Here is a 26,072-nt window from a genome sequence, read left to right as displayed (position 1 = left end):
AGCTTCTTGTGATGGGTACAATTTGTGCTCAGGTTCCTTAAGGGAGTGAACAGATCAGGTGTCATGTCCTGAAGGAGGATGGTAACACAGCACTTGGGAACCATGTGAGCTGGCTAAGGAACAGAAGATCCAAGAAACTGTCGGGTGCAGCAGACAGGATGAGTCATGGGTGGGAGATAGAGCTTCCACTCAGACTGCTGAGAAGAGAAGGAGCTGACAGGGCTCACAGATGACGCAAAGGACCCCCTTAGTCTGCTGCAACTCACAAAATCACCAAGTTAAATTAAGTTAGGCCTGGAAGGTTTATTCACCCAGAGCTCTGAAAAGAATCTCCTTAGGTTCTTGTCACATTTCTTTCCCATTTTTTTTTTCCTGCCTAAGTTGCCAAGTTCATCACATGGCTACTACAACAATTTTACTGGCAAGTGCAGGAGGCAGAAATTAGTAGATTGTAGAGAAAGGAAACAGAGTGGGCTGCCAAATATACCTCTCACAATATGTACATGTACACAGTTTTCAGGTCATCATGTAAAACAGGCAGTTTGTTTAGGTTAAAACCTTAATCTAAAGATTTAAAAAATGCATTTACTGTTACATGTACATGTCTTTTCTGTTGCTTAAGAAGGTACGTGCTGGGCACAAACAATTTTAAAAGTGGCTACCAGAGACTTCAGACTTGTGGTAAATCTCAGACAGTTCTGCACTAAGCTTAATCTATTCCTGTACAGAGCAATGTCTTCCCAGTATTAGACAGAATAAGAATGCTGTTGAAGAAAATGCAGACGAGATTCCTAACTCAGCCATCCCACGGTCTCAGAGTTTAAAAACATCTCTGGAGAGTTGATGCTTTCCTATGCATGTCGTATAGCTTGTGTATGTGTGGATGCTGGCTTTTCCCTCTCTTGCCCCTTTTTGTATTTTGCATTTCATGAGTCTCATGTACTGCCACCTTTCTGTCAAAATTCTCCTAAGAAAATACTTTTTCTAAAAAACGTAATCATTTTTTTCTCTAAGGATTCTGTTTGAATTTGAATTTAATACCTTATTTCTCTATTCTGTTTCCATTCTCTATAGCCTGGATGAAATCACAAAATATGTAACTGGTTGTACTTTTTTGGTGTCACACTCTGAACACTCAAATACCAGATAAGAAAATTACACAAATATATGAGTACCATAACTATTATGTACTCATTGTTATAAATGCTGCATAGATATACAGCTATGCAGGTATACACACTATAAATGTAAGGATTCTTAAGGATCCCTTAAATGGCAAGCCTTATTCATCCTTTTGCTCAAGGGCTTTTCTATCATAGCTCAACCTGGCACATTCAGATCGTGTAAGTATTACTCTGTGTGTATTTTCTTTTCTTTTTAAGATCAGTGAAGGGAGGGAGGAGAAAGAGAGAACACTATCATCCTCCGATCTGAAACAGAGACCACTTATTATTCACGATCAGCTAACATCTGATTCTTAAGTATATTCAGCAATATATATAACTAGAGCTCCCACTGAATTTAGCTATTATTAAAATTTTGCATTTCTGAAAATCAGGCCTCAAAAGTCACAGATATGCAGAAAATGAGGAAACAAAGTAATTAACAGTCTGTGAAAAATTTAGTTTAAGTGATTTGCCTGACATCATAGAGGAACTTTACGGCAAAAGTGAGTGCCTTGGGAGCATTTGACAGCCTTAGTGATGACCATACTTTTCTTGCCTGCAATCTCAGTGCTTAACATTACACATCTTCCAATGTCAGCAATAATGAAAGCAGTGATTGACTTCAAGCTCTAGGATTTAGCATGCCAAATTTGCATTCAGGTGTTACCTCCCAGCTTGCATTAAGAAAGAAAATTATATATTACTAATGATAATAACCCACTTCCTCTTCTATCTGAACAATAACTTACAAATCTTCCTTCTTAAAGTAGAAGAGATTAAAAATACAGTAAGTAGAAAGGCTCCAGAAAAAATAGAAAGAAACATTGCCATGAAATACGGATTGAATTTGTATGACTTTGTACTATTAGCAAGCAGTTACCCTCTGCCTGTGTCAAAATGGCTCTGGAAGCAGAAAGGACAAGGCATTTGCAGGCAGTTTAACTCATGGTTTGTGAGAAACAGATGGCAGTGGATACATGCCTGACTGGTTGTCCTGTAAGTAAATCATGGTTAAGAGATGCTCCTGAACAGAACTAATGTCCTGGCAACACTTTACACTTACACAGCACTATGTGAAGTGCCAGGACACTGAATTTGAGCATTAGCTCCCAACTCCCACAAGGCAGGAGTTCCAGCACTGCACTCTGATTTACAAAGGGCCTTTTATGTGTGAATGCAAGCTTTTTTTTTTTAAACATATTGAACATATTTTAAATACACTTTTAAAATTGGAAGCTGTTTTCAGACATGCACAGACAATCAGGAAGGATAAAATAGTAACTTGCACAAGCAAATTTAAGAAGTTCATATTTGCAGCCTTGATATTGCCTCAGTACTGGTTTCTTTAGCTGAAATTTTCTGGATTTCCAATGAAAAGAAACTGCGGACCTGATACATACTATTGTGTGATGTCTTATTGGACATGCCTATATAAGAGGAAAGAAGCATGGTTCAGAAATGCTAGGGCAAGCCAAGACCCATCCCAGCTATTCCACCTGATAGACTTACAAGCTTGGGATATCTGGATAATTCAGCTGCATTCACGGCATGTACATGCATGACGGCTTTTGTCCTTCCAACTTAATATCTTATTAAATTATATTAATCATTAAAATGCTATTCCTTTATTACTTTAGTTGCAGTGTTGATGTGGGCAGATTCTGTCTGCACCTCCCAGCATAAACATGTAAAAAGAACACGTAAGAGTCACTGAAATTAATAGATCTGCAACGTGGACCTCGACCATTGGAAGTGCTAGCAATAGAAAAATAAAATCCTTTGTATGGCTCAAATCCATGACATTTCTTTTCCAAGGGATGGGATCAGGCTTGAACTGTACAGAAAAACTACAACATTACACTGTATTTCATATAACCAGTGCTCAAATACTGTAGTAGAAACCTACACAGGAAGGTGCAGTGTAAAATTATCACATCTTCTCTTAAAAACCTGGAACTGAAGCCTTTTTTTTTTTTTAAATACATAAAAATAGTATTTTTCATAATTTAGAAAAATTATCAGCAATATCATTGTGATTGGTTTGGAAATGAATTTAAGAAACTTACCACTTCCAAGGCCACAATACGTTCCTAAAAATGAAGTAGAAGATGCCATTAGAAAGTAAAGAATATAAATGCAACGTAAGTTGAACAATGATGAAAAGGATTAATTTTAATTTTTTACTGGCCATATGCATGGTATTTTGTAAAAATCTCACCGAATAGGAAGTGCTAGACTTAATTGGGCCTCTGACCCATTTATAATACTTAGAAATTTCTTCCAATGAAAATAAACTCCCCAGAAAAAAGGTAAGAAAGAATTTGAAAAAAATTACTCCATGATATATTTTTATTTCCAAATAGTACCATTAGATTTTCAATATTCTTGATTTTACTCTTATGTGTCCCAAAGTTTGACTTCTTTTTTTTATCATCTGTGACTGTAAATCTAGCAGTTTTGGAGTCCATGTCACATTAGCATCTGGTTTAGTTTTCTTTTAGGCATTTCCTTAGAAAACTAAAAAGTAAATTCCATGTAATTATTCTAATATCCAGAAATAGCTCTGAAGAATGTTTTATTAATAACAAGATGATGTTAGTCAAAGTCTAATGTCAGACAAAAATAAAATGCAAATAAAATAAGCTTGTGTCAGTTTTAATCCAGCACAATATATAGAGATCCCAGAATTTGTAAGTTTACTGTATATATTTTAACATTCCTTTTCTATTTGAAAGTATCTTTAAGAAAAATATTAAGCTAGTAAAATCAAGATCACATACTCTGGCACTACGTCCTGACGAGGTACGATATTTTAAAGTAATCTGAGAAAACACAAATTCAAGTGTTTAGGTGAACCCACATTTAGAGTACCTGACCATGAAGACATTAGAGGAACTCTTACCTTACTCAAATATTACCTTTTTGAAAGTATGGGAGAGAGCTTCCCCCCACCCTTTCTGGGTCAATTAGGCTAAAAATCCTTATACTTTTTCCTGTTCTATCCCTCCCTAACAGGTAAAAATGATTGTAATAATCTGGATTTATTCCTGCAGCATCCAAAGATAGACAAGTCTGAACTGACTTCCCTAATTTGGAAGCAACAGGCACAACAAAAATTTCTTAGACCAGTGGAAGAATTTGGGAGCCGGAAACAGTTCTTGCCATCTCCAAGAATGTGAAAGAATTTATTTTTTTTTAAGACTAGGTAGAAATGAGTTAGAGACTCTTCTAGAGTTATTACAGTCTTAAGAAACTTTAAAATAAGGGTTACGTTTAGTAATAGAACAGGTGTACGTATTTGTGTAAAACCAGTATTTACATATTGTGTATGTACATATTTGCGTGAAAACAGCATCCCTTGGATTACTAAAGGGTTAACTTTATTCATACAATCTTTTGAAAAGAAGACACAGTTCACCCTAGTGAAATGTTTAAAGCTCATTCACTGAATTATGTTTGCGGCGCAAATTACATTAGTTTTCGTCATCCACTTAAAATAATTTCACCCTTAATTACAATTCTAAACCATAGGCTGAAAATGAGACAATATACTGTAGAAAAAATAACTCCATCAAGTGAGGCTGGGAAAAAATAAATAAAATAGCATCTGGAAAAGACTAATTAGTTTTGAAGATGTACAAAAAAACCCAAGAAAGACTATCCAGGAAAGTATGTACAGAAAGTATCTAAAGGGAAAACATGAATGCACACATAAACAAGTTCGATGGAAATCTAGTGCACTGTCAGAATACAAGTGTTTAAAAAAAATGCTAACATTTTGCCAGCAGTGGATGCCACTAAACTGGCTGATGTTGGAACTGCACAGTGGTTTGAAACTCCCTGTGCATAAACTGATGATAAACAATAAAACAAAAGTACGGAGAGGAAAAAAAAATGCACTCCTCATCACTTTCAGTTACGCTATCTTTCAAAGTAGTGGGTTTGAAAAAGAATAGACAAAAATGTAAGCTTTTTTTTTTTTTTTAAACAAAATGAAGGATGATCTTATTTCTAAGAGCTGGGAATCAAAAAAAACTCTGATACATGTCTCAAATTTCCTATAGATTTATTTCACCTATGTTTTAGTTTCTTATCAGTAAAACTAGAATAATATGAGGTTTTAGAATACTTAACTTCGACTTGTCTATCAAGAAATGTTTGCTCAGTGCCCATCACAATACATGGTATTTGGGGATTCCATCTACAGTGTTGCATAAGCAAAAGTTTAGCGAATTTCACTAAATTTGTTTCCTCAGAACAGGTAGCGTATTAAATACTAAAGTCTTTATTCTTTCTTGAAAGCAAGTCTGAGATACAGACTGAGTATTTCAGTACATCAGAACAAACTCAGGACAAAAAATATTATGTGAAATACTCAAAAATACTTATTTTGAGATGCTCATTTCTTTACAAAATTGCAGTGGCTATTACATGCATTCATATTTATTTATGGGTTCTGCAGCAAAACCCAAACTCATTACTGTTAAAAAAGATGGCATTTACACACCTCATAAATTTGTGGCGATAGCAAACAGCAATTCAGATATAAATTTCTTCAGTTAAAAAGGACTACTTTGAAAAAAAAGTCTTAGAGTGAGTGTATTAGTAGGATGATTCCAATGGTAGAATAGTGTTTTCAAAATGACTCGTATTAAATAAGGCACAAGATATAGCTGACACTTTCTTAAAACTGAATTAAGTCTTAAAATCTCAGCAGATAATTTTCTGAAGACTAGCATGTGATTTTATAACAGATAATTTACATATTATCAATATATTTTCAAATTAAGATTCTGTATTTTATATTTAATTCTTTAATTTATATTAGCATGTCACTAATTCCAAAGCAAATGAAAATGGCTTGCGAATCCCAGAGAACATCCATACAGTTGAATATTGCAATTATCATACATAGCACATTATTTTCATGAATGCAATCTTCTGTACCATGGAACAGTTTTCACAAAAAGGAGGGTGAAAATCTTATAATCAGAGCCTTTTTTCTTCCACTGAAGTAAGAAAAGAAGTGAGGTTATATTCTTGGATTGGCTATCACAGGGAACGTAGAAAGCGATCTAGACTCCTCACAAGCTAAAAATTGTATTATGATGAGTATGAGTGCACATGTAACAACGAATGGCAAGCATATGTGTAATGAAAACATAGAACATATATAAACTCTCATATATAACTCATACATAGACTTATGTATAACATAGAAACTCTAGTCAAAAGCATGCAACGAGTTCTATATGAAAAACCAAGAATACAGTGACATTACCCAAAGCATCAGCCTCCTAGCTCCCAAAACACCCTGTATCAAAGAACTGCACGTGTTACATAAAGTTTCCATTTTGACACGAGACAAGAGTCAGGTTCACGTAGAAAGATTTAGCTATAAGGATTCCCACTATCTACTTAAGTATTTTGTCTTTGTCATGCTAGTTGCAGTCCAACATATTCCCTGACTAGAGAAACACATGAAAACTACTAGCCCAATACTTCCAGGAACAATCCTCATAAAATTGCTTTTTTCTTTCTGTCCTTTGTGGTTTTCAGCTGATGGCATTGTAGAAGCACTAATTGTACTTCATTCAAATTATTTTTAACAAAAGGTGCTCTTTGTCTCCCCTCAAAAAATGAGCAAACTAAGAGAGTAATAAAACATACATCCTTAGCTCTGGGGAATATTCTTGTCCCTTGATGCAGAGACATGGCAAAGAACTTCATGGTATCTCCAGTCATCATTTGCCCACAGCAATACACAGATTTCTGACAGAAGATTTCCTCATTTTCTAGGGCTATGGTCAGCATTCATGGCTCAAGTCACAAGAAATAACTCCTTCAACCATGATAACCTGACTACTTTCAATTGACTGTCCATAGTCTAAAACATACAATCTTTCTGTCTGCCTGTTTCCTGAACATGCTACATATAATTCTCTGTATCTATGAAAGGTATTTATCAAAACAGGACTCCAGGAACTGTAGACAAAAAAACCGCAACAATCAACATGACCTACTGTCTACTGAACCAAGGACTAACTGAACAGGACCTAATACCAGGGGCATCCTATCCAAGGACTGTAGGCCTTGGGAGCAAAGAGTACTATTTTATTTGCTAGTGGTCCTTAATCTGACAAATACCTTCTAGCAATCTACTTCAATGAAAGCATTCATACATTAACCAACTATACACATGTTTTGTTGAAGAAGGGGCTCAGAAAAAACAAATATTCCATGTCACCTGGTTAACAAAAGGATAAGAGTGCCAGTTTCAGCTCCAGGAAATGCCATATGTAATGAAACTCTCACTTTCCTCTCATTTCCTATGCTTTATGTATTGAGATGCAACAGCTTGGGGAGATTCAGTCATGATGACATGAGTTGGCTTTTACAACAATTTGCTAGCAAAGTTGCACATATTCAACCACTGCAAGTTTAGAATACAACATGACAAGAACAGACTAGAACATTTTGAAACATATTGACTAAGCTGGACATAATACTATCAAGAAAAATAATGGAAGTTTTTCCTGGGTACTTCGGCAGTGAAAACACGGGCACCTGAGGGAGTAAAAAACTGCTATAAAGCACTTGAATGAAAAAATAGCAGTCAGAGTAGTACAAGTCACACACTTAACCAGAACTGCCAGTTAGGGAAGGACATAAAGCAATTTAATCAGGAACTTGACAGACCATCAGAAATACAGGCAAGCACATATATGCATACAAGACACTATTATGATGCAACTTTCTGCAGTATAAAATTACTCCTCATTCAAGCAGAGGTAACATCATTAGAACAATTTGTCAACTATAGAGCTTCACATGAAAGGAGATGCAGAACTGCTTCACATGAAAGGAGATCTTTTTACATTGATGTAACTAGATATGCACCTGTGTAAACTGCTTGCGCAGACAAGCTCTCGGCCTTGTTGAACTTGAGCTGCCAGAAAGTTAGGCCAAGATTTTTGTTTGAACAGGAAACAGCTGGATTGGTGTGTTGTGTAACTTTTGGGTCTTGCAACTTCTCTCTCCTTACTGGATCAAACTGTTTCTACACTAACTCTTTGATACCTCTAGCCCTCAAAATGCCTTTTATGTATTATATGAGAAGGCTTATCTTCAAATAAACTCCTATGATCAAAATTCAGGTCGATACATAATTTCATTTTCCTTGACAGTCTTACCTTCATCAATTCCCTCATAAATGTCCTGCTTCCAGTACACTTATAGAATGCTGCTTCATTGATACACCCTACATATTGCATCTGAACCTTTTTTATATTCGTCGGGTATTGTTTGCTGTATATTCTGAAGAATACATACTTTACGCTCCCTAACAACCTCCCAAGCCTCACAATTTAGACATTCCAGCTTAGTTTTTCTTTCCTAGCCATTTTCATTTCAAAGGAGTATGTTTTCCTTGACTGTAATGTTTAAATATTATTCCAAATCTGATCCTCGGGTAAATCTTACTTTTTAAGGGCAAATGTAAAGTGCTTAGCACAAGCAGCTTTACTGCTAGATGCCATACAATGAGGATTTACTATATTGTATCAAGTCCTAGCATATATCAACTGGTCCCTTCTTCATCAGGAAGGCTAATATGGACATTTAATGTTTCAGAGATTTAAAATACTTACTTAAAATCTTTTACTTTCAGTTTAATTCACAGATACAGAAGAAAGCAACACAACCCAGAAAATCTAACCCAACCAATAAAGTAGAATATAAAGCATTTTTTCAGTTCTGAATGCAGATTTGCACTGCCCCTATTCACATACAGTTTCAGTGAAGTATAACAAAGCAACTTCAGTATATAGTGTGACTTAAAAGCAGCATTCATTTCACTGATGGACTAGATTTATGGAATGAGTGGAGAATGCCGACTACTTTAATCTTCTCTAATACACAACTCAATTGGTGGACAGAAACTCAGCAGTGAGTATTACAAGCTATCAGGTCTGTAGTGTGCTGCACAGATTTCCAGAGCTGAATTTAAGAGACAAGGGAGTTCAGAAAATCGTAATGTTGTAACACAATTTAGTAATTTTAAGGGTGACAAAAAGAATAGCTAGTTAATTAAATAGAAAGCATACCTGGAGAGCTCCCATTTCTTCCTCTCTTCTGAAAGTCTTCTCTAGTAGCTCTGTAAATGGAAAAATGGAACTTGTAAATTCAACTTCCTGTCTCGTGGCCTGACAGAAAAAGTAGCGTGTAAAACAGCCAGTGAGTTGTTTGTTTTACAGCTTTCACAACCTTCTTTTTCATCTGATTAAACTAACTGATGAAACGTGTCAGTGATATGATTGTTTCCAAGCATGGGCTGTTGCGGTGACTAAAAACAGCCACAAGACGACAGTTTGACTGGGGGGAAAAAAAAAAGCATTCAAATTCACAGAAAAACTTGCCTATGCTTAAATCAATATTTTGGTATATTTTTAGAATTGAATGAAAAAAAAATATCAAAAAGAGATTCACTCTGAAAATTGATTAAAACAGAAGTAGATCATCAAAGCTATGCAATTATATATGAAAAGTTACTCTAGGTTACTTTACACAACCAACATCCTCTGGGGAAATGAGTGCAGACAATTTTGACTTTTATCATAATAATTACCTTCTCTCACTAAAATGGAACATTTTTGATAATGGAAATAGCCAGTTTACTGTAAGAAACATTTTAGAAAAGTTTTTTATATTCTTTACACCATAAAATCGTATTATCTTGTATTCACTAGTGTGACAATTATATACATTGGCACATACACATACATATGTAATATTTCATGTTAGAAATTAATTTCTGTTTGAGTTCTGTGGGATATGTCCCATGAGTTCCTTTTCTATTTTATTTCATTCACATGTTTTTATGACTAAAATTATATTTTTGATCAATTGCGTCATAGGAAAAAAAAAAACACATGCTGCAGACTTATTCCTATTTTAACTATCAGAAGCTCACTCATCAGTTTTGCACAAGAGCACTGCTTTAAGTAAGCCAGAGAACAACTTTGACTCAAGATACGCTCCAGTTTGCTAGCAATTAGGAGAGTTATGAGATTATGAAATTGCCTTGACAATATTGTAGGACTGAATTCTGACTGTTCATTCCCTCAGCATCCAAGTACAGAAGAGCTAACTGGAAGTACCTGTGTAGAGTCCCTTAAGAAATAAACATTACTGATGAACGCCTAGTTCGGTTATTAAAGATTAGCTTCAATGATTTACAACAGAAACTACTTTAAATATTCTACAAACTTCTTCTACTTGTCTTCTTTCCTTTATTTCTCTAATCTTTTACTTTTCTGTCTCCTTTCTCTCATTATGAAGCCTCCTTGTGTGCACCTTAGCCTGTTACCTTTTTTCTCATATTTCATTATGCATTTCTGACTGCATGCAGATCATTTGAGACTTATTTTCAGGCACCAGTCCTTTAAAAGCAATGTAGATAACATGTACAAAATTTTAGTCCTTTCACAAGCAGATATATTGATTTGCTGTTCTTTCTTCCTAGCTTCTATACAGATTTTTCAAATCTTTTCTTAAAACTAATAAAATTACTGTTTCTTCACTTTCTTTTGGCATACTCATGTTTTTCAGGATTATTCTTTGGTATGCTTTCCAGTACAGTCACTCAACTGCCTTATAAATTACTGTAGCTAAATGTGCTGCCATCAACATTAGTTAGTGCAAGAATTTGGGTTTGGAAAGTGGTTGCCCTGTATGTTTTCATTGGGTATATTCCAGTATTGTAACTGAGTTGGTAAAAATTTGTATTGCAATACTAGCTTCAAAAAAAAAAAAGGGGGGGGATGAATACTTCTATGAGAAAGGGATTGGAAATGAAAGATTCTTCCCCATGTTCCATCTGACCAAAAAAAGATTCTTAGACTTCACTTTGCTTTATTTTAATTCTAATGCAATATTTGAGATTCTGTTGTACAGACATGATTGTAAGTGAAAAGGATGTTATTACAAGGTTCTTTTCAAAGGTCTTTTAAGAATGTAAGGTAAATTGAGTCAACTTCTGCTAACAGTCTCTAGATTTGGAAGTTCTGCATCTGAAATTAGGAACATCTAGAATCTATTTACTTTATTGCGTAAATTGGCTGTCCTGCAGGTTTCTTCGTAAAACTCTGTCCCCAGAAGGGCCGGTAGGTATTGAAGTGGTATCATTTAACTGACAATATATACCTACTTTACAGAGTCGCCCTTTATGACCATATATTTGAGAACCAAGTTCTGCTTTTAAACTTATGATTCCATTTAGTACTCCATTTAAAAAAAATAGCATGTTTTCTCCAAAGCTAAAGCAAAAAAAAAAAAAATTAAAGCAATACATATTAAACAGCCATACAAAAATTCCGATAAAAATACAGCATGTTGTATCATTCTTTTAAACATTGCTATTTATAATGACAGAATATTTTTGCTTACTTGATCTGAAAAGTTCTGTAAGTTTGTTTTATAATTTGTAAAGCACTTCCCACATTTAAGTTCTTGTGCAAACTTGTTTTATATATTCAGTGCCAGAAAATAAAACTACAATAAGTTTACGATGGAGAATGTATCGCGTCTGTAATATAGCAAAGATGGTCACTATCTCTAGTGGGGGCTTCTTTTGTTCATCCTGTGAACAGACTGAGTTTCTCTAATTATAACTTTCTTTCCTTAAGGAATTTGCACAGTGGCATGAGTTTCTACATTTGTGAAGAATCTTGCTATGATCATCTTTCAAGGCCTAATGTAATCACAGGGTTCTTGGTTTTTTTCAAAGCAATATATCATTATTCTCATGGGGCACATAACACATCAATTTATAGACTGTCTAGAAGAATCATCATTAATGAAAAAGCATTACAAAGGCACCTTCAGGCATTGATGGTTCTTCCCAAAAGATGAATAATACATGGAAAAAGACAACAAGAGAAATTACTTTTAGCAATAAAGATATTCATCAACATATTTCCCTTTTTAAATTTTAGCTCAATATGAAGCTCACAATCCTATAACAAACTATAAGCTAAAACTAGTCAAAAAAATCAAATGTTTCAGTTGTTTAATACTACTCAAAATCATCAGCACATTCAGGATATTGTCTGCAAAATTAGGGACCATACTTTCGTAAAGTTTTACAAAAATAATTTATTTACAGTGGTTGAACTCCAAATCACCTACAGTTTATATCTCATTTAGCTACACGTCACTGAACCCCGAGTGTCCTTGCAATTATACTACAGTGGCTTAGATTTATCTGATCAAAATTCCACAATAAACACAGGTTATTATTTAAAACGTTCCATAAAAATCATTATCTTTTACCATTTGCCTGACACTGAAACAACATAGTATGTTGCAAAACAGTGCAAATATCCTGGAGATGAAGATTTTATTCATCATAACTCTCAGATAAGAGAGGAGAAAAGCCATGCAGTTATTCAGAAAGACTTCTCACACACAGTCACACCAGTTGTATTTTTCACTGCTGGTGAAAAGTATCAGAAAATAGACTTAGGAGCAGATATTTATTGATTGGAATCCATAAAAAACAACTATACTATCTTATTTAGCCTAGCTGATCCATTAATGTGCCAGTAACTAACTCAAGAAGGTGAAAAAGCAGTTCAACTCCTTTACCTCTGTGCTGGCAGTAACAAAGCTGGGAAACAGGACGTTGACTATGTATTACCTGCAGCAAGCAACTTTCCAAGAATTTGAATTAAAAAATCACAGATTTATTTCAGAAAGAACAGCAAACATTATTAATCATTAAGTAGGAACTGGATTTTAAACACTGTATGGCCTCCCATTTTAAGAAACTGAAGAACTGAAGATAGTGATAGACTGCATTCTGCTTCACATTCTCTGTGAAGATTGAAGTGCCAGAGAAAAGTCAACAAATCGGATCCATACCAGATTTGTATGTTCACCACTAGGAATTTAAATTGGGTACCTGCTAATTCACAACTTGTTCTAGCAAAGGGGAACTCACAATTACAGAACTGTACACAAATTCAGTTCTTAAAGTCACAGATATCTCGTCATATAGTCAAAAACCCTAAAATGTGATTTAGATTACTCTGAAGTTGACATTTACACTTCAATTCAGATCTGCATACACAGCTAATATTCTGTAAACTATCTAAGATATCTGCAAGCTGCCAGTAGATGCGACTCAAGACTCTCACCCCTCTGAAGCAGCTGCAGATCCCACAGGAAACTATATAGCAACTCATATAGCACACAAAATACCTCTACTGTGTGGCAAGACAATACCAGGTTATTACCAGAAAATAATTGCAGTTTGGAAAAAAGTGTCAACATATTTTTTGCATCATCAGGCTAAGAACAGTTCTCCAAAACACAAGTGAAGGCTTTCAATTATACAATAGTAAAACTATTTTTGATTTCCCAAAGTTTGCAACCCTATAACTTTAGGTTTTGTTACACAAGCTTATGGCAAACTCTTGAGAAATCACTTAATTAGACACCCTGATAATTTTATCTTTAAATTTGCTTTGATCAAAAGTTGTAGCATATTTATTTCAAGTCTTTCCTACCATTCTCACTTTAAATACACATCCCGTGGCTTTCAATCATCGTTTGGATATGTTTCCCACAAAGCTGCTGAACAGATACTGCAGCATTCCTGCAGATGCACAAGGCAGCCAAGCAGGTTTCCATCAAGTCTAAAGGAATTTTCAAGCAGCTGAATAAACCAGTTTCTCTCAGCTAGAAATTACTTATCTTGCACATGCCTACAGAGCAAAGTTTAATCACGTATTATACCACTTACAGGTTTGTCTCTTTACACAAGGAATCTGACATGAAGGCCCTATATTTGGGGGTGAATTAAGCTGTTTCTAATTGAACCAGTTTAAGCAAAATGTTCCAGAATAGATATATTCACGGTTAGTAGAGACAAAACAACTGCAATTTCACCCTGTACCTGTGTTAGCATGATTCTGGTGAATGGCCTCACAGTACCGTGACAACAGTCATGGTCCAGAAACACTCAATACTAGAAGATGTTTCAGTGAAGCTGGACCTTTGTACAGTCAGACCAGACGCCACAAATCACCCTGGCACTAAACCAACTGAGATGTAAAACAGTGCTGGGACTCACTTCAAACTACTGTAATTGAAACAGTACTGGCCATGTATGTAAGCCATTCAGGGAATTTCTATATAAACTTGTTATTATCTTAAGAGAGCTCTAGAGAAATAAGTATTTCTTAAAAACCTAATTTTTGCTAGTGCAGAACAAGGCCAATAAATTATGAGCATTTCAGAATGTGTTTATGTAATCCCAAGCAAGACTTAAAAAAATAAATCTGAAGTCAAAGGTTGTACTGTTTGACTTGAATACAACATACAGTATCTCTAAGATATAGGATATTTCTATCCTGCTACTTTCATCCCCACCACATTCATAGGTTTAGTAAACGAAGATAAAGAAGAAGAAACCTCAAAAGTTTTGCGGCTTTTTTTTGAGTTGTATTCAGATTGTTAATAGCTTTCATTTAAGAGTTTTCAGAGCCAGACTCAATGGTCACTGCATTTTTTTTTTATTTGTAGCTTCTGCTAAACATAAAAAGTCTCAAGTGATTTTAAATACTGATTAGAGCTTTCTAGTCCATTACCAAACTCATATATTAACACTGAGCACATGCTACTATCTTTAAAGACTATAATTCAGTTACCACCACTGCAATCAATGCAGTGCTCATCACCACCAAAAATGAAACAGCTGTTTATCTGTATCTAAATCAATAGTTTTCTCATTCACATGTAAAAAGACCTCCAAACTCAAAGGAACACCATTGAAAAAAAGGGATTCCTTTTGCCATATTCTTTGCCTTTATAAATTCTAGCAGTTTATTAGCTACTGTAGTCTTTAGTAAGTAACAGTCAATATTTCAAAAGAATATACTTCACACAAAACTTTGACGTTTTTCAATTAATTCATTCTTTTGATACCTTTTAGGTATACACTTTTATTTTTGCTGTGAAACTTCAAAGCAGATTCTTAAACCTACAGCGGTGCATTTGTTTGCATTAACGTGCAGCAGCACCCGCAATCAAAACAAAGAATAAAAAAAGGCATCTGAAGCTAAGAGAGAAGGAAACAGTTCACTGTTCAGATTCCCTAAGAGACTTATTGCTATGCAGAAAACAGAACATACTGTGTTTTCTTTCTATTCCCTGAGGCTTAGGCAGGTTTGATATTTTTAAACACTGTTTTTAAATGTTCACATTTTCAGTGCTGGCCTTGTCTATATTTCCTCATTTGCAAAGAAGCTAATTCTTTTTGGGAAAAGGATAACATATAGAAGGGAAGTGTAGTCGTTTGGGAGGGAAAAGAGAGAAGTGCAACTTAAGATTCTCAGATAATTTTCTATTCAAGTCATACTTGTGCTCAGGACTTTTATGAGACTTTTATGAATCAGTGATATCTTACTGGGCCAGGCCTAAAACCGTGCAGCTTACATCCTACTTCAGACAGTAAGCACAAGTAGATATTAAGACAGGAAGACAGAAAAAGGTAAATGTTATTTACTTTAATGGCAACTTCCAGAAACTTTTCATTTGTCCCAAGAAGCTGTCCTAAATTCTCCTCATCAGTTCTATCTATCGCCTTCTGTACCTACCACTACTTGAACTATTACACTGTCTGCCTTACACTGAATTCAAAAGTACAAGAGTGGATACCTGCATATTTCCTATGCACAGTTTAAGTACACAAGATATTATGCCAGGTTGCTATAACCCCTTCTACAGTCCAAATATGCTTGTGTTGGAACAGTTTCTCTGAAGATGAGACTAAATACATTCAGAAAAGTATACGACAAGGTTACCAAACAAAAAATTATAGGTTCCAATGTGCTGCTTACACATTTTTAGAAGAGGCCTTTATCAAAAGAATGGTAACATTTTTTTCTCATGCTTACATAAGACTTTTTAGTTCTATTCCTGGCTCTGCCACTCATGTTAGTATCTTCCTGGGAAATTTTCTGTGCTTCATTTATAAAAGGCTAAAGAAAATATTTCCCTATCTTCACAGAGATGATGTGAGGCTTAAAGTGCACTGAAATCCATGCAAAAGATATTCTTATGAACGCAAAAGGTGACAACAGCACAGAATTTTATTATGCCTTAGCAATTATCTACCTTATTAGCTAGGAGAGATGTTAAACTATGTCTCCCGTATTTATTCCGGACTATATTGATTCTCAGTTGAAAGCTACTGTAGGAGCAGTAAGAGGGAGGGTTGTGAATATATACATAGTTAACATATCTTGAAGAACAGCTACAAGTAATCAATCGTTTTCCTTCGACTGACTCTTGTGTACCAACAGACATGCTGTAGAGGATTCCAAACAGCTCCTGCGGGACCTTAGGGTTTCTAGTTAAATAATGACTGAAGAACAACTTCCCAAAGGAAGCATCACTTCCCAGATGCTTTAGTAAGTTCCAGTAAGAAACACACAGTGACACGGACATATCAGAAGGCTAACCTTGATGTGATAAAATAAAAATGTTGTCTTATTCTGGATCAGAGATGGTTCCATTATGAAAATGTGATCAAGGCACAAAATACTAGTCTTCTAGCTCAGTAGGGTTGCACTCCCAAGGGTGTGTATATTTATTTATTATCAATATATATGTGTATTTGTTATAGGTGTATTTATTATCATTAGGGGTGCGTGCTCAAAAATTTTTTACTAATAGGAATATGCAATCAAAAAAGTTTGGAGACTAGTGGTCAATATATTAAGAACCACAAAACATTCTCACTTCTGGAGTGCACAGGCTATGTCTGACAGTCAGCATTCAGAATTTGAATTCTTTCAATACGGACATTCAATTTTCTTAAATCTGAAATGTTTTCCTGGCCTCTGTTACTCCAAAGTTCTTTCTCCTTTTATGTCAAGCTTTAGGCTTTGTGGCACATGAATAAAGAAAAAAAAAAAACCAAAGTTCAAGTACAAGCAAGGTCTAATGAGAATGATGTCTATAAGAAGAGAAGGTTATAGAGAGGTCCAATGAGAAGCAGACATGAAAGAAGGGAAGGAGCAGGTAGCACAGACAGGAGTGAAACAGAAGCAAAAATTTAGCCTTTTGTCTGCAGTGACACTAAATGGCTCCATTGAATGGGAAACTGCAATTTGACCCACTAGCTCATGATTATTTTGGATTTCTGTGGGAGCTGTGATCACACGTCTGTCTGTATCACAGACCTACACAAGCTACTGACCAATGGTTTTTCTCCCATAGTTTTGATTAGAAACCCTATTAAATAATCTGGAAAGAAAAAAAAAATCAGCATTATATAAATGTTATATAACAAAACATAGCAAGAAATGTTCTCAAAATAAAGTCTTCAGAATAGTTGACATTTTAAATACAAAACACGTTGAACATTCTGTTTTGTCACTGCATACAATATATAACTGTTACAATTCTCTCCTGAATGGAGAAACACTTCCTTTCTCATGATGAATAAAATCTTCAACGATTACACAGAAAGAAATTGAAACTTAATTTGTTTTTGTTCACCAAATGCAAACTTGGAAAGATAATTTGTATTTTCTTGTTTTAGAAAATTATGTTGATATGTTTATGGGCATAGCAGCTACATAAAAATTATGGTATGGCACACATAAATGACAAAACAGGAAATTGAATGCCACTTTCTTCACCGAGCTCTCTGTCTTAATATCCTAGGCTTTTCTTTTTTTGATGTTTATCATCCCAACCATATTTATGCATATCAGCAAATTTCCTTTTGGCTACATCTGAAAGGCAGCTGCATATCTTAATGCAAAAATACACAGAACTGATCTTGGACCTAACAGCTAAGGAAGAATCAAAGATTAAGGGTATCAAGTTTTTTGAAGCAGCTAGTACAACTCATTTAAATTGGAGTAACTGGGCAAACTGAAGGAGGCTGTCAGCTGCAAAACAGAAAGCTTTTCAAGCCAAGGACACTTGTTACTTGAGATGGGTAATTCCTTGGAGCTTAGAAGTGCATTTCCTCACTGGTCTGTTTGAAGATCAGAGGTAAACAATCCATTTTCAACATTTGTGGCAAAGAACAGCAGGTAAGATAGGAAGCTGAAAGATACCAGTCCTGAAATTAAGTTTCCCTACCAGATTCGGAAAAAAAGTATCTATTAGTGGCTTGGTAATTTTAACAAAGTGTCAGAAGAGTAAAGCACACAAAAAAGTTATAGCTCTCTGGGATTCAGTCGTTGATAAATGCTTTAAGCAAGCTTTTAATTCTACCGGGTGGCCCTATGTATCACTAAGACCCAAACAGCTTCTAAGAAAACATTTACTTCAACCAAGCATACAAACACACAAAGATCAGTGTGTCTCATTGCAAAACAGAGAACTTCCCCAGATTTACAGAAGTTCCTTCTTCGTAATTAGACAGGCATTAGAAACAGCAATATAATGCAACTAGCAGTTACATAACACCCCATCTCCCCACACGTGCTTTAGAGAAAGATGCAAGAAACTGTAAGTTGGCAATTAGGAAGAAAGCCATAATAGTAACTCTTATTCCTAATTTTCTCAGCTGTAGTTAGGCTTTGAATTTCTTTCTTGGTGGGCCAGTCCTGTTGCTGTACTGTCCCCTGATGATACAGAAATGAGACTTACCAGCTCAGCTGGTAAACACTTTAACTTTCAGTGACTGGCAACATTTCACCTAATATCTAAAACCTTCTTTTCAAAATTCTACTATCTAAATGCAATAACTTATTATTCCCTCCATGTAGCCATGTGCAAAAATCTACAGTATAACATAATTTCAGAGAAAAACGTTTAATACATAGATATGAGGAAAAAGATCTATACTTTGAAAGAGAAAAGAATATTAAATGTTTAATATTATTCTCCTCTTAAGTTAGCCATTCCTTCTTATGCACAAGGGATACAAACATAAATTGATTTTTTTTCCCCAATTCAACAAACTGAATAGCAACACCAGAGCTTTGTTCTTCTCTTGTGCAGTGGAGTATATGTCATTTTCAACTGACACTTGACTTTTTACTTCTGATCAATCTAATTCCTAGAGACTGATCACCACAAAGCCAAATTTACCCTGCTGTTTTCACTAATATCCTCCTACCTTTTTACTCAGTCTCAGAATGGAGATTACGTGGAGAAATTAATATCCAGTATGAGCAGTATGATGAACATATTGTAAAATTCTATTTGTTACAGACAGACATTGTAAATCTTACTACAAGGTCGACAAGAGCTGCAAATGAGTTATGTTTATTATAGAGTTGCTCATCCCATTCTCCCAACACTACATAATTTCTACAGGTAGAGACATTCAATTAACATTTAGCAAAGAAGTGGCAAAATGACTCTGTCAGAATCCCACAAAAATGCCACTGTAAATGGGAGAACACATTGTGTATCCTACACACCTAATTCTGGTACCTATTTACATCACAGTTGCATGTCTGTTTAGTCTCAACAAAATGCTAGGAACGAACTGAACTTTGCAAGGCTGACAGAACGTTTGATAAGATTTTTATGGTAAATGCCTCTTATACCACACTTTATAAAGTATATTGACAAACAGAAACCTAGGAAGTGCTTTTAATAGCTGAGGCATCATCTCCTAGGGTAGGAATGAATTCTCAACAGTGTCAGGAATGGAGAGGTACCAAGCAAATAGTAAATGTGCTTCACTGGATATGCCCCTGAAGGATGTAACTGGTATGAGACATAGGTTAAAATGTTCGCTGATCTCACGCCTCTTGAGAACTCTCTACAGAAAACTAGTGTCTCAGAACATATGCTCACAGTGTTGAAAATTCATACTATTTACATAAGGTTTTTATATCCTTTAGCAATCTTAATAAATGGCTAAATTTCTCTTCCTTGTGTATTTTATGTTGCATAAGGGAAAACACAATGACAGCAAATTAAAGCTCTTGAGCCTAAAAGTAAAGGGTTAAGCCCTAGTTCTAAAATATGTTTTCAAGTGTGAAAAAATAGTTTTAAGCTTTTTTCAGAAAACAACCAAAATGAAAAGTTTGGTTTGCTTTTCAGAAATTGTTTTGTGCCTCTTACACAAAAGTTTGTACCCTTTTCTGTTGATTATGTAATTTTCTCACCTTTGTCTAGTAAAATTTCACTTTGCTGCAACATTACCTTTCTGCTGCCAGCATATTTATTTCAAAAGGTCTTTTAGTCAACATAAAGACCAGACTTTTTTTTTCCTGTATGACAATCTACAGAATTAACAATGAAAATAAACTACAAATCGTAGACAACTTTCAGTTTCAAAATAATCTTTGAAATTAATCATGCTAGGTTTCTCCGACTGTATCAAGCTTTCTGACAGAATCTTTTCCATCTCCATTCTTTACACGTAGTATAAAGCCACAGTGCAACACACAACTGTGCTTCTCCGATACAAATTTGATCCTTAAAGTTAATTTCTCCTAGAGGACTAACTTTATCAATTATTGAGATTTTTTTCCCACTGAATAAGAACTTCTATTGTATCTTATAAATGTCTGTCCTGCTGATGTCCTGATGGGTATTTTATATACTAGCAAACTGGTATACTTAGGCTGAAGGACAACAGTATTAGAACTTCTTCTGGAATAAATTCTGTTTCTGTTGGATCTTGTTTGCTCTGCTGAGACAGTCAAAGTCTTTAAAATAATGTACTTAATTCATGAAAACAGAGTTGTCTCTTACAGGGCGCAGATTAAGAGCAAGACTCAGGAAGAAGAATAATGTCAGATGTGCAACTTGCATCCAGTCTACACGTGCACTACACCAGAAAAGAACTTATGCAATAAAGTTTAAGGTACAAGAGACCTGACACTGCTTTATCTTGACCTGGTGACATAAAATTGTGCAGTCATATTGGTGATTCACATGGAGGAAGAAGCTACACAGCTTCTGATGACCAAACACTTATACAGCTCTGTAAATATGCCCTGATTACAGCTGGTACTTGTATCAGTGAGATGACACCACGATTACCGACATTTCTTTCAAACCCAGATACAGTGTGAGTGGTTCCTGGATCTCTCCAATATTGTAATGGTACTACTCACATAAATTAGATTATTACAAGTTAGCAAAACATCAACAACTTGTAGTATTTAATTCCTAATGAATAAAAAGAGAAATTAATTTCAAAAACTATACAAGATGAGTAACAACAATAAAACGCTGAAATTAAATCATACTTATTCTGTAGAGTAGCATTTAAGGAAATTAATTCTAACTTCGTGAACTAAAAATATTTTGCATTAACTCCCATTCTTATGACAGTAAGAGATTAGCACATGAGAAATGCATAATCGTATAGCTGAATTACCTATACAGTCATACCATTGACTCTCAATCACAGTAAGGATGAAAATTTTCATCATTTAGAAACAATAATACTGGTTTTATTTTAAATAATTCTTTGGAAATCAAAATCTCCTTCCATATAACAAGCATAATTTGTTGATTACAGCAAGACTGTAAAACAATTATTTTTATTTAATCAAGATATATTAGAAATCAGAATCTGAAGTGTTTTAAGACCAGACGAAAATAGGAGTTCCAGTTGCAGTCTACAGTAAACACATTAGATTTTAAAACACAGTAATTTTTGAAACAGCCAAAAAAAGAAATCTTAGGAGGCTTTCAGTTTTGATTCCCCTCACAATGAAATCTTCCACAACGTCTGAAGTCAGCCTGGAGATGTTATGCTACGTACATACTCTATATAAAGGACATATATCAGCAAGAATAGAATACTTTGATCTTTTCAAATTTGAAATTTTTGCAATGTTAGAAACATTCCAACTTAAAGGTCAGATATTAATCCTACTCTGTTGTTTTTCCCCTAGCAGCATGTGTTTCACTGTAATACATGAAAAGTCCATGGTACAATGTCATTAGGCCAGTCTGTCTACGTAAGTCTTATTGTCCAAGCATGAAGTATTAATATTTCTCCAGCTTTTAAGAAGAATGAGAATGCATATCATATAATACATTCCACTCTTACTTAAGAAGCCACCTTAATAATAAAACATAGCCAAAGATACTTGTAAGCCCTTTAATACACTTGAAAAGCATCAGCTCAACAGCATTGGAAAAGGAAGTCCCTTCTTTCCTCAAAAACAAGGATGACATGAAGCTATGCAATGCAAACTTCCTCCAAGTTACATCACACATCTCGTGCCTTGACAGAAGCAAGGCATCTAAAAAACTAAGTTCTCTGTGAATTTAAATATGCTCCTGGTAAAAATAGCGATTTGTAATTTTCATTAAGAGCTTGATAGGGACATTGTGGATTACCAATCAGCTGTAAGATCATGACAGAACCCACTTCTTTCCTTAGCCTGATCTGGGCATGTATTCAAGGACTTGAATTGGCAAAAGACTTTCTTAGCCTCTCACAGTTTGAGTTATACAGACATTTTACCATTTCTCTTGATAAATTGTAGAACAGTGATAATAATGAAAAAGCTTCTTTCTTCAGAGCAGCGACATTATCTTTCAAAGGAAATTTTCTTTTTTCCTACTTATTGCAAAAAACATACCCAATCTCTTCTCTTAATTAACTAATGCTATTGCTATTCCCACTATACCTCTCCTTGGATTCTACAGATGAATTTCCTAATGTACCCTTAGCTGTGTACAGTAACTCAAATTAGAAAGGCAGAGACCTAAATGAAACAACTCAGTTTAACAGTTTTTCATGCAATTAAATGCTTGTGTTGATTGACAGCATCAGACTGATATACGAATTCAATAATGGAGTCTATATATTCTGAAGTAAAGTATTACCTACATTTTTTCCTGTAAACTGAATGTTAAGCTTGCTTCATTGCTCTGTAAGCAAAAAAAAGTAAAGTTAAATGTTTTCCTTCAAAATTGTCTGAATTTTAAAATTACTCTTTTAGATTATTTCCAGTTCTTAACAATCTCTTAACAGAAGAAATTAATACAGAATGAGATTGTAACAGGGTAATAAAGCCAGGCACAAACTCTTTATATTGATAAGCTCACTTTTCAGCATGGAGTAAATCTTTATGAATGCCTCAAAAGAAAAAGAAAAATCAACTTAAGAGAAGAAGAAAGCTAGGCAAAATTCAGAATAAAGATTCTATTCTATTGAATTCTATTCAGAGTAAGAAGTACAGTCTTTGTATCTTAAGGTTTCACCTTCATTTGATACTACTTCAGACATCTCACCACTAAGTATTAGCTAAAAATTATAAAGCATACTTTTCCTGACAGCATTCTAGGAGTGGAGTACTTTGCGAGTGGGTGCTTCCACCTAATGTCTTTGGAAACCATCATTGCTTGAGCTAAAAGCAACTACAGTGCCTTCCCTGAGAAATGAACCAAAAATCAGCTTTTCTGTTATTTCAAATTATATGATTGACTGTCTATGATACAGCCTCCTGCTGTATCCAGCATTGTCCCACCTCTAGATGGAGATAAGAGAAACATTCTAAACTCAACCTCCTTGAAAGTCATAGCATTTCTTAACAAGGTAACAGGAGCCAAAATACTGTGCTGAAGAATGTGTTTCAAAGGCATAACTACAACAACTATACAGTAAGCGCTACTGCTCTTCATAGCAAACATTACTACCGAGCAACAAAAAGTTTCTATTATTTTTTTTAAAACAGTAACTTCTTCAGTTTCTGATTCTGCAGTTATAAAACAATATTTTGGCATTTTTACAATCTTTACATTAAACTCAAGATTGTGCTAATTTAATTCTGTCCTTTGAACTCTTCTTTAATAAAAAGGCGTTCCATGGATTCTAAGCACTTTGCATTAGAATAAAATGCTTTCATTAGGATTTTCCATTTGATATAGTGTCTTACAAGAAATGGCATGCTGTCTGGTCATTTGACTTTGCAAATGGGAATGTTTTTCCATATATACAATATCCAAACATCCTTTTCAGAACACGCTTTTCCTAGAGTTTCAAACTAAACAAGAAAGTCATGTTTGATGAACAAGTCGTCCAGGCAGTTAAAGTATGGACAACATACCTTGGTGTAGCATGTATGTATGCATGTGTACATATATATTTCAATGAATGCATTTGCTTGGGTTTGTACTTTGTTTCTTTCTCTAGTGGTAGGTATCTCAATTTACCAGAATTGAGTAGAAAGATGGTCCAGAATTAAGAAATTAGACTGAGAAATAGAAGACCTGGCTTTATCCTTAGCTCTCTTTTTTTTACATAACCGGTCACAAGCACATTATCTCTATGACTCAGATACTGTGTTTGTCCAGCAAGAAAACGGTATTTACAGCAACAATGTTTAATAACAGTGCTTAATAACCTGTAACTGGAATCTTTTATAAAATAGGCAAAAGTATGCAAATTATGCCCGACTGTTATGACCTTATCCTAAAGCCATAATAGACCCAAACAAGAAAAAACACTGTGACTCGCTTTGCCCACAATAACAAAGATTCAAACATAAGTATACATTATTACAAGTAGATTTTTAAGAAATTACAGGGAGAGACTTATTATTTGGAAAAAAAACTTTATAGATTATTGTTCTAATCACTGATACTGTATGAACTACATAGTTGGTTTGCTTGCCTTGCTTGACTCAAAAGGCAAAGTCCTTAAAAATGTTTTTAATTACAAAATCTCTAAGGTATTTAAAAGTTACTAATTACAGTTCCCATTTTGTAAAACCAAAACAAAGCAAAATCAGTCAAAACAGTAAAGGATACAAAAGCTGAATTTCAGATACAGCCAGTTGTTACCTTGAAGATGCTAATCAGAGTAATATGTTCATTAAATTGATTAGAACCTAGCAAGTTGTCATATTTAAACCACTAGAAGGAAAACAATGGAAACAGACTAATTAACCACTTAATTTAAACTTTATACAGGGAAAAAAACAGGTTGTTTTCCTTTTTTCAAGAATTCATTTGTAGTGTCTGTTCTGTAATTAAAACAATTTTCTTGTATACAGTCAACATTAGAAGTTTGTTTTACTGGTGACTGAAGCTCTTCTCAAAGTGAGAATTTTTTTGGTACAGAAACAGAACTTAAATTTCAGTTTTTCAAACACAGTATCATTAGCACTCACTTGAAGAAAAAAAAAGTGTTTTAAATAGCATGTCAGCTGAAAGGATATAAAAGCTGTTAACTTATCAATGAACTACACTGAAATACACTAATACAGCCTGAAAATTCCTAGGCAAAAACATAACATTAGCTCTAATTTTATAATATATTGAATATATAATATAGCAACATGTAAGATTTCAAATACTTTTTAAATTTCAATAGCTTTATTATCCTAAAAATCATAGATAGTAAGATTCATTTCATTTCTGCTCAAATTTCCAACATGATTCATCTGTATTTTAGACTAAAATGACTTTGACTATGGCAATAGGTGGGAGGACCATAGAACCCTTTGTTCAGTTTCATTTCCTGTAAGACAGCATATTATTTAATTAAACAGGCATCTTGTCAGATATTAAAGAGTTTCCTGGGAATGTGATTTCTACCTAATGAAGACTGAGTGACAGATAACATGTTTCTGCTATATACTTCTCAGGAAAATATTACATTCAAGACACAAGCTCGAAAGTGCCTGTGTTGGTTTTGACTTTTTTTTTTTCCCCCATAGTTGTAAATCAGTGACACTGATTTCGTATGGAAACACTATATAACCTGAAAGCATGACAACACCTTCCATGCTAAGTCAAGGAGTTCTGATGAACCTGTACTGATGCTTACAAGATTCTCTTTATCCTGTAGTGTTAAAGCACTGTTATGGTGTAACTATGATTATATACATTCCTATGCCATCATTCCAACAGCTGTAAAAAAACCCAAAACCCAATGCTACTTAGAAC

At 34.6% G+C, this 26,072-nt stretch overlaps 1 protein-coding gene across 1 annotated transcript in view; it reads right to left on the bottom strand.

Moving 5' to 3' along the window:
• CEP128 (centrosomal protein 128) overlaps nucleotides 1-26,072 on the bottom strand; it is a gene marked incomplete at both ends in the record, with an annotated part of 126,339 nt that overhangs the window by 22,745 nt on the left and 77,522 nt on the right. Inside the window, 2 exons of the mRNA XM_081999988.1 lie at nucleotides 3,233-3,256; nucleotides 9,272-9,321. Coding sequence (XP_081856114.1) covers nucleotides 3,233-3,256; nucleotides 9,272-9,321 — 74 coding nt within the window. The remainder of the gene's footprint in view (nucleotides 1-3,232; nucleotides 3,257-9,271; nucleotides 9,322-26,072) is intronic.

This window comes from Phaethon aethereus, assembly GCF_964289735.1.
Source record: "Phaethon aethereus genome assembly, chromosome: 5".
In the NCBI taxonomy this organism is placed as follows: Eukaryota; Metazoa; Chordata; class Aves; order Phaethontiformes; family Phaethontidae; genus Phaethon; species Phaethon aethereus.
This window is presented reverse-complemented; position numbering and strand designations above follow the sequence as displayed.